The 9,907-nt window shown below is 44.7% G+C and overlaps 1 protein-coding gene across 5 annotated transcripts in view; it reads right to left on the minus strand.

Annotated features, from left to right (window-relative positions):
- The window catches only part of CTNND2 (catenin delta 2), a 607,871-nt gene extending 599,239 nt beyond the window's left edge, over nucleotides 1–8,632 (minus strand). For all 5 annotated transcript variants that reach the window (XM_072330397.1, XM_072330395.1, XM_072330394.1 and 2 more), the window contains exon 1: nucleotides 8,455–8,632. In XM_072330397.1, the coding sequence (XP_072186498.1) occupies nucleotides 8,455–8,491 (37 nt within the window). In that variant the 5' untranslated portion in view covers nucleotides 8,492–8,632. The remainder of the gene's footprint in view (nucleotides 1–8,454) is intronic.
- Between the last annotated feature and the right edge of the window lie 1,275 nt (nucleotides 8,633–9,907).

Consider the following 9,907-nt stretch of genomic DNA (forward strand, 5'->3'; position numbering starts at 1 on the left):
CCAGTGCATGGAACAGTTTTGCTGGTTAGGTAGGCAACTGTGAAAGAATGAGAATGGAACCCATAAGAGTATAAACTAAAATCTCCTTGAACATGCACAGGGAAAGAATCAACACAAGCTTCTCCAAAGGAGCAGCTCAAGAGTCTATAGTAAGGAGTCACCTGGATCCTTACAGTCCACAGTGTAGGACTAATGCATTTCAGAAAGAGGACCAACAGTTGACAGTGATACATGCTCTTACTCTGTAATCTCAAGAGAAATCACTATTCCTTCCCATTCTCCCTCTGACTTCAGTTTTAGGGACAGCTTCAATTTTCTCATTTGTATAACTCCTTCTAGTCAATTCAGCTTTTTCATACTAGCCACCCATTCTCATTTGTTAAGTAAAAAATATGACTAATTCAGACAGCAATACAAATTACACACTTAAATAAAACCATGCGACAACACAACCATATTTGGCCACCTGCCAATATCCTCTAGTAATTAAACTGAAAAAGGAACCAAAGGACCGTGTTTAAATAAAGATTTATTTAAGAAAAAAATATATACGGATATTTAAACATTATAAGAATATTAAACCCTTCACAGTCAAGACCTCCTGGTATTTTACTGTATTTTGTGGAGGGGAAATAATTGCTTAATTCCCTCAAAGAACACATTTTCATAATTTTACCTGCATATTCTAGAGGTCTTTACAACTTCTTAGGAAGTAATATCACTTATTGATAAGCACACAACAGTATGCACTAAACAAGCCTTACACATCCAGTACTTAAATGTTATGGGTGTGGAAGGATCACAGAATTGCAGAGGTTGGAAAGAACATCAAGTCCAACCCCCTGCTACAGCAAGTATCCTACAATAAGTCACACAGGTAGGTATCTAGAAGAGTCTTCAGTATCTCCAGAGAAGGAGACTCCACAACATCCCTGGACGACCTGTTCCAGTAACTTCATCCAGGTTGCTGATAAGATGTTGAACAAGAACCCCTGGGGAACACTGCTATTTACAGGAATTCCTCTTTGTGGAGAAAGTTAGCTAAACAAACTACCACTGATTTTCCTTCCTCCACCCCTTTCTCCATCTGGAATTCATACATTAATCAAATTTGGAAAAAGCATAGAAAAACTTACAAATTCTAAATTTTAGGAAAAAATTATAAACTAGAACAGAGGTTATTCACTCTGCCCATTTTATGATACCACTGAGATGCCTGTGGTTTTCTTTAAATCAAAGGAACTGTATTTCCTGCATCATGACAAACATTAGATTATGGAGTTATGGAAGATCCAAGCAGGTGAAAAAATGCTGACTTGAGAGAAAATATTTTTGACCAAGTTCCATCTTGTAAAGCATACACCTCCCATTGAAACAGCTGGATTTCTGTTACTTAATTAAATGAGAATATGACTGAGTTTTGCTCAGAGGGAAAAAAAAAGCACTGTATCTCCTAAACAGTCAGAAAAGTAACAATTATGAAGCTGATTAGATGTCTACTTCTAATTAAAAGGTATTTACAGAGAGGGAGCATTAAGAACAGTTGCTCAAAACTCCACATCAGAGAAGCAAAGAGATGCCAAAGTTGTTTTATATCACAGTTCCACATTTCATCCACTGAACATGACTGCTGCTAGGTTATATGAGGTGACACAATATAAGGAAGTGTTTATTTCTTTCTGAAATGAGGAGTATTATCCATCCTTTGATAGCTCATTATGACAGTCAGCACTGAGAATTTAGTGTGTAGTATCCCAGTGGAAGCACACAGAGGCTAACAAACTTCCCTAATTTGACCAGGAATGCATGCCTCATTATTTGATTTTAATGCACAAAATGTAATGGCAGATTTTAAGCACTTATTTACCTCAGCATATTAAACAATTCTTTTGTAGAATAGCACACTGAGCTTTTCGAATACATGATGGCTTCCATTCAATCCTGATATTCATATGTAAGATTCCTTTGTACCATGACTGTTTCTAATGCCACGTTTTTTTTAATCTTCAGTTCTAAACTTACCCCTTCATTAGACATGCACATTTCTAATTAAATTCAACCTGCCCATCCTTCTTTGAAGAGATTAAAGACAGAGACCACTGAGACCCTTGAGGCTTTGTGCAGATACTGTACTTGTTCTTGGTAAAGACAACAGAAGAGGCAAATAGGCACAAGAAGCTGCCAACCTTCTTAGGAAAACTTGTAACCAAAAATACCTACTTTAGGTCCTATAAAAATCTTTAGCAGACTATCATACAGGTGAAAAAGAAGAAATGCTGCTATCTATCTAATATACATTTCATTACAAGATTCTATATGCCAATGGTAAAATTAAAGCACATGTACTAGTCAGTCATTAATGAGGTCTGTGCCAGATCACATATCCTGTTTTACCCAGAGTGAACCAAACTTTACCATCTAAAAAAGAAATCAGAAACACCGTAGAGAGGTATGTGAGAATTGATAGTGATTCCTGCGTAGGGCTTTCAATCTTGTTACTCAACATCCTTTTCTTGGGCTTAAATACTATAAACCTGGTTTAACAAGAAATAAAAAAACTAAATGCCAATATCTTCAATTATTCTCTTCATAGTAATCATTCTGAGAATGCATTCAGCCTTCTATATTATAGACTCTTTCAAAGATGAGGCATGCTTTCACAAATTGTAAGTTTTTCCATGCAACACTAGATGACTGACTTCAGCACCATGGTGGAAATCCACATACAAAGCTACACAATTCTTATAACTCAAGCTTCAAAAATATTATTAGCAGTAAGAATAGCAAGAATAACAGGATTCTTCAATTATTGTCAATTTGCTTCATGAATGCACAAGATACAGTTGTTTTGTTGTTTTTTTTAATACCCAAGGCTTGTTCGCTCTTATTCACTGTATTTATAAGCACAACTGGTCAGACAAGGTTATACAGAATTGAAAGTCCAGTTACCCTGGACACAGGTACTTCATTAGAAACACTCAGCTTAACAAAATGATTCATCATACTTGTCAATATGGTTACAGATTTTGATTTGTAAGAACTCATCAGAAGACCTATTCTAGCATTAACAGTGTTTTGGAACCCAAGCCCCACTTTCTGTGAGAGTTCAGCTTCCAGATCACACAATCTCCCTGTCAAAGGCCCCAAACCATCCCACAGTGAGATGCTGCCATTGGACATACTCAAAAGCTGTTGTGGAGTTGAGCTCCCATAAGAAACATGAGACAGATTATTTCAAAAATGCTTTCAGATCTTAGTTTAAAGAGCTCAGTGCTTCTGAAACATGACGACAACAGGGCTTATCCAGGCAGGCTTCCTCTGCCTGGGATTCTCTAACCTTGACTCCTTTACATTGCTGAAGACATTCAAGCCATTGTTTCCATAGATAACCACTCTCTGACCCAGACTTCTGAGTCGGTCTAGTCTTCAGACACCTTCATACTCAACATTATACAATTCCTCATGCCAAAAAATGAACACAAAAAGGTTTTTGCCTTTCCACATACCAAACAAGTAAGGTAACAGTCAAACCTTTGGCAGGGAGAAGGATTATTTTTAAGCATGAAAGCTGGACTGGGACAACAACCTAATTTCTGCGAAAGAGCAGACAACCTGCACGTTTAAGAATAACAAAACCTGCTTACTACCCAGAGAGGTATAACATTAAGAGAAGAATGCCAGAAGACACCTCATTGAAACTTACTTCTAATTATTTCCCCAAACACTTTAGTAATTTAAAATAAGTTAACTTTTACATACTAATTTATCTTAGGTCAAGTCTCATCCAGTGTGTTTAAAACAATTAAGAAGCTCATAAAAAAAATCTTATTTATGCTACATGCCTAATTTCATTTGGCTCTGTTGAAAAATTCAGCCTTAAAGGGATATTTTGGTATTGCTTAATTGAACAATAATTTACTATGTTAGGAAAGAAAAACATACCTGTGGCTGAAAGGGGAATATATATCAAGAAAGGTATTTATGAAGAAAGGTTGAGGAAACTGGGTTTGTTTAGCTTAGAGAAGGCTTCAGGGAGAACTCATTGCAGCCTTCCAATACTTGAACTGAGCATATAAACGGGAAGCGGAATGGCTGTTTACGAGGGTGGACAGTGATAGGACAAGGGGGAATGGTTTTAAACTGAGGCAAGGGAGGTTTAGGTTGGATATTAGGAGGAAGTTTCTCACACAGAGGGTGGTGACGCACTGGAACAGGTTGCCCAAGGAGGCTGTGGATGCCCCATGCCTGGAGGCATTCAAGGCCAGGCTGGATGTGGCTCTGGGCAGCCTGGTCTGGAGGCTGGCAACCCTGCACATAGCAGGGGGGTTGAAAACAGATGATCATTGTGGTCCTTTTCAACCCAGGCCATTCTGTGACTCTATTATGCTAATATTGTCTGCTTGGTATCAAATTTAAGTCTTACAATCTGCTTCCAAAAGAAGTTTTCTCGACCAAAAGTGTTGGACTGTGTACATTTTGAGTGATTAAATCAACTACAAACTTAGCAAGAAGAGAAAAAAGGCAAAATCTTCCCCCAAAAAACCTTTGATGTAAACCTCCCTTGGCTCTTAGATGCTCTTGACTTATGTTAGCACTCAGTGTCAACTCTGCATATTTCTGCCTCCTCAAAATGAATGTAAACAGGTGGAAATACATGGTTTGTTACATTGTAGAGCTAGAATGGCTAAAGCAATAAAACAATCAAGCATAACACTGAAGATTGACATTATATACATAGTTTTTTTAATGCTTGCAGTTTTCTTGGTAGGTTTGAAAAATACCGTTTCATTAGAAGTCTTTTCTTTTCCCCCCCACTTCAACAAAATATACAGTGCCCTTTTGATCAAGATAATACATATTCCTCCATATTTCATGTCTCCTGAAGTAACTACTTACTCCTGTAACTGAATTTTTGAAAGCAGAACAGGAAGATTAAGAGCCAGTAGGAAGCACCAGAAGTTAGCATGCCAAGAACAACTTAAACATTAAATGCTTGCTGTCACAGATAATGAGATGTTTCCCTGTTTCTTAGTTTTACAATAAACAAGCATCTCATATGAGTAAAAAAAAAGAAAAAAAAAAAAGAAAAAGAAACCTATTAGTATAGCTATCAGTGTCCATATAACAGATAACAAATTTCCTTTACATTTATAATGATGGGAATACTGCTAGAGAATCTGGTCAGACAACCTACTTTTATAACCCATTCATGACACAACATTAGCACATCCCAAGGGAACAGAAGAAAACACTTCAGTGTGTCCCACTCCATTCAGCCTTATTTCCAAGTACCCTAACTACAGAACAGCTATAAACCAATTGCATTGATTCTGCAGCTCATGAGCAGAGTTGGAAGGGACCCTTAAAGGTCATGTGGTCCAACTCTCCTGCAGTGAACATGGATACCTACAGCTAGATCAGACTGATCAGAGGCCAGTCCAACCTGACCTTGAATGCCTCCAGGGACAGGACATCCACCACCTCTCTGAGCAACCTATTTTCTTATCTCCAATACTGCATAGCTGTCCTACGTTTCCCCCTTAAAATCAGAAAAAAATAATGCTTCTGTAGATGTATTGACTTTGCAAGTCAAAGTCAATCTCTTATTCAAAAGAAAAGGCATTTTAGTCTTATTCAAGAGTCACCCTATCATTAAAAAAACAAAACAAACAAAAAAAAAAACATTATAGTTAAAAATCCTGCCTCCATGGCAATGTATGACTTCTGTTGTATGTAAGCATACTACTAAATTTAACATTGTGCAGTTAAATAATCACCCAAAATTCCTCCTGCAATAAGATCATACTGAGACCTTCAAAAGGAGAAAAACAATCCATTTCATTTTTGACAGATAAAGCTGTAACTGGAAATATCAAACTTCATGACTTACAAGTGCAATCAATAAGAATCAAGACCATGGGTTCTTATTTAAGTAAAGAGTGCCTTAATGATGTGTTTTCTTTATCTTACTGGCAATCGTGAACACAGTTGCTTCTAGGAATACTTGAAATGTACGTCTGGAATCCTAACAAAGATATGCAGGAATTGCCACAAGTGATAGGCTCTAAAAATCTAATCACGCTGAACCATGAAATAGAAAATGTATCTGAAATTTAGTGCAAAATTTAACAGTCATGAGTTCTGCTGATTTTGTTATCTGCTCAATTTACATGCCGATTCACAGCCCTACTTAAAAACAGATTTCTTCAAACCCTTAAAATAAGCTGCTCCATCCCTTCCTTTGTAGTGTAAGTTGGTGTTACATGTTTCGAGAAACAAACACATCACAACAGATCGCAGTCATTAAATCGATACCATCCATCAGCAAAGGTAAATTATGCAAACAAGAATTATGCAAACACTTTTTTTTTTAGTTGATACTATTTCTATTTTGTGCAGCTGTCTGTCAGAGTTCATTATGTGAGGATGAAATAATTTTAGGAGCATTATTAAAAAAAAAAAAAAAAAAAAGTGAAAATCAGAAGCTAGAGCCATTGATGAGCCATTTATCACTGCTTGGCATCAGCTAAGGGACCTGACAAGCAGAACTCAGCACAGTAGCTGGAGCTCCCTCCCCAAAGCATCCTTCTCACAACCCACAAACCCTCACGCAACTGGAATCCAGAAATAAAACACTTCGCTTCCTACCAGAAGCTTTAGGAGGTATTTCCTTTGGTATGTACACACAGCACAGCCCTCTCCTCTTTTTTCAAAGCCTTATATAACAGGCTGCAAAAACCGACTCTGAGCACCGCGACCAAGATGCAATCTCCCATTTCTGTACTGAAGCTCCCAATAGAATCTCATCCAACATATCCCCAAGCCATTAATCAACTTCTTACTAATAAGAATGATCTATTGCAAGTTCTGTGCAGCTTTGCAGCACTCAGACTGATGATATTTCATCACAGCTCCCTAAAGGGAAAGGCATTTCCAGATGAGAGGGGCAGCTTCACACACAGAACTGGTCTTACAGGGATGTCTGATCACCACAGAATGCACAAGTTCTGCTTAATTACTGCACTCTTCCCCAGTGGTTGGGTTTGGGGTTTCTCCCTATGCCCACAGTGCCAACCAACTGACAGGGTCTCCAAAACTGCGTGGGCCCGAGGACCACCTCAGAGCACACAGCAGCCCTCCCTACAGACCTGCACTGACTCCCTAACATCACGTCACTTCTGCACTGACCAACTAGCCGAAATGCTTGGACAACATCAGCCCAGCCCAGCCAGGTAACTTCCCATGCTCAAGAGAGGAGGACTACATCCTGAGACACATCATTTCCCTCCTCTTGATTGAGCAGAAACCCACAGCAGACTTACATAAGCCCTGCACAGCTCTGGGTATGCCCTCACTCCCCAGAGGTGCAGCTGTGAGTGTGGCACAGCTCACAGAACAGTTGGCTACCAACTACGGTTCAGGATTTTCCACTTTATGTGCAGACCACAAAAAAAGCCCGCAACATGAAGTTTTTATTTCATCGTGTTATTACCAATAAAAGAGGCAAATGTGGTTTTAGGTGCATGGATATATTCTGCAACAGCCAATAAAGTTAACAGCTGGCTGTTTAATGGAGGCCTATTGCTTTCTACGTAATTTTATCTAAGTTTGGGCTATTTTCCTGTACCACTGGAGGTTAATCATGACACCCTGACTCAGAACAAAGCACACACCAACACTTAAACTGTGAAAAAGAAAACATCAGAGCACAACAAAATGCTCTATTCCCATCTTCCACATATCCGTGCCTTCAGTCCCTACAGGGGAAATTTAACATGGTTCCCCAAATGATTCCAGTTCGGGGTTTTCTGTTTCCTCTCCGATCTCTCTAACCAGATGGGTTAGTGTGCTACAAGCACCACTCGTGCTGCTGTACCTCTTCCGCGTGCCCTCACCCAGCCGCGGCTCCGCGCTGCCCGATCGATGCGAGCACATTACACACCAGCAATAGAGTAAGGGAAGGGTACAGGGAAGAAGAGCATCTTTCCTTTCAGCCATTAAAAATAGATCAGCGAGCGCTCCGCAGCCCCTTCCCCACCCCCTCCCCAAGCTCAACGTTTTGCGGGGGGGCTTCAAAGGAAGGACACCCCCTCAGAGCCGTGCAGACACGCCGAGCAGCCCCGGGCCCGAGCGCCTTCCTCCTCCTCGCCCCGGCCCATGACTTCACCGCTGTAACGAGAGCATCGGCGCGGGGCGGCGGGCGGCACGGAGCCGCCGCTGTGCCCTACATAGGCGGCGTATGAAAAAAGGGAGGAAAAAAGAGACGGGGGGGAGGAGAGGCGGGAGGAAGGAACGAGGCACTTTGTTACCTCCCGTCTGCAGGCACAAACGTGGCTCCCGGCCGCCTCACCGAGGGGAGCAGCGCAGGAGCCCGCACCGAGAAGCCGGAGGGAGAGAGGAAGGGAGGGAGGGAGGCGGGGGACCTGGCACCATGACGATGCCCGCCGTACTCACCGATCAGCGCCGCTCCAGCCTGTTTCCTTCCGAGCATCCACCAAACCCCAACGGCAAATCCTCACTCCGGTGGGCAAGGATGAAAAAGGGACGAGGGGGCGGGGGGGGGGGGGGGGGTGCGCCAGCCCCGGGCTTCACCGCAAGGTCCTGACCTTGCCCAGCACCAGCTGCAGCATCTTCGTCTTCCCCCCCCCCCGGGCGCGCCCGTGCGTGTGCGCTCCGGAGCGCTCAGGACGGCCGGCAGCCGGGGCGAGGCGCGCTCGGCACCCACCGCCCCGAGGGCCTGGGGCTGCGGCTTGAGCCGGGCTGCGCGGCCGCGCCGTAGCGCTGCGCGCCAGGCGGGCTCAGGATGTGGCCGGAGGAGACGCGGCCGCCGCCGCAGCATCTGCCGCCGCCGCCGCGCTGCCTGCCTCTCTCGCCGCCTGCCTGCCTGCCTCCCGCCCTGCCTCCGCCCCTCCCTCCCGTCCCCTCCCCAGCAGGAGCGCGCCCGCCGCGGCCGAGCAGCCGGCGCTGGCTGGGGGAGGAGGAGGAGGGAGAACGGAGAAGGGCGGGCGGCCCCGCGCCCGATGAGACGCCGCCGCTGCCTGCGCCGGGCGGGGCCGCACGGAGGCCTCGAAGCGGGGAGAGAGCGGCGCTGCGGGAGGGGACGCGGGGATCCCCTCACGGCAGCTCTCCTCGCTGGGGAAAGCGGCGAAGAGATGGGTTCTGGGTGACGCCCACGCTCGTTATCCCGCATCCTTGGTGGGAAACCTACCGTGTTTGCAGAAGTCTTTTCGCGAGCGAAGAGCGCGAGGAATATGGAAGTCGTATTTACTTATGTATGCGCTTAACCCTTTACCGAGAAACTTGCGTGCGACGCAATGACAGCGCGCGCCCGAAAGTTCCCATTCCACCGCTTCGTTGAAGCGCCGTTACGGCGTCGTGCCCGAGTTCAACAGCGGGTTCCGAGCTCAAGCGGACTCCGCTCAGCCCACGCGCCGGGGGCGGTCGGGGCATCGCGCGCCGCCCGGGTACCACCTGCGCTCGGGGCCGGAGCCGCGCGGCTGAGCTCGGGCGGGGGCCGAGGCGGGCTGCTCCGCCCCCCAGGGCAGCGCGGTGGAGTTGGTGCTAGCGGGCGTTGGACTAGCAGGGAATTCGGGAGAGATGTCCGTCACCGGACTGAGCTGATTCGGTGAGAGGGACCGCCACCTCCAGGTTTGAGAGCAACTCGCTGCTGCCACCTTTCGCTCAGCGGCTCCCCGCTAAGCAGGGGCTGCTCGGCAACCTCCGGCAGGTACCTGCCCTGCCCTGCCGCCCGTGGAGGGGCTAGAAGGATGAGGAAGAGGCAGCAGTGGGAGCAGGGGGCCAACCCGGCCTTCCAGGAGTGCCTTTCTCCTACTGTTCTGTGATGCAGAGGAAGAGTAAAGGAGACAAGAAAGTACAAAGGAGTAAGGGCAGCTCCTGGAAGGAGTAG

Source organism: Excalfactoria chinensis, chromosome 2 (assembly GCF_039878825.1).
Source record: "Excalfactoria chinensis isolate bCotChi1 chromosome 2, bCotChi1.hap2, whole genome shotgun sequence".
NCBI classification, from domain to species: domain Eukaryota; kingdom Metazoa; phylum Chordata; class Aves; order Galliformes; family Phasianidae; genus Excalfactoria; species Excalfactoria chinensis.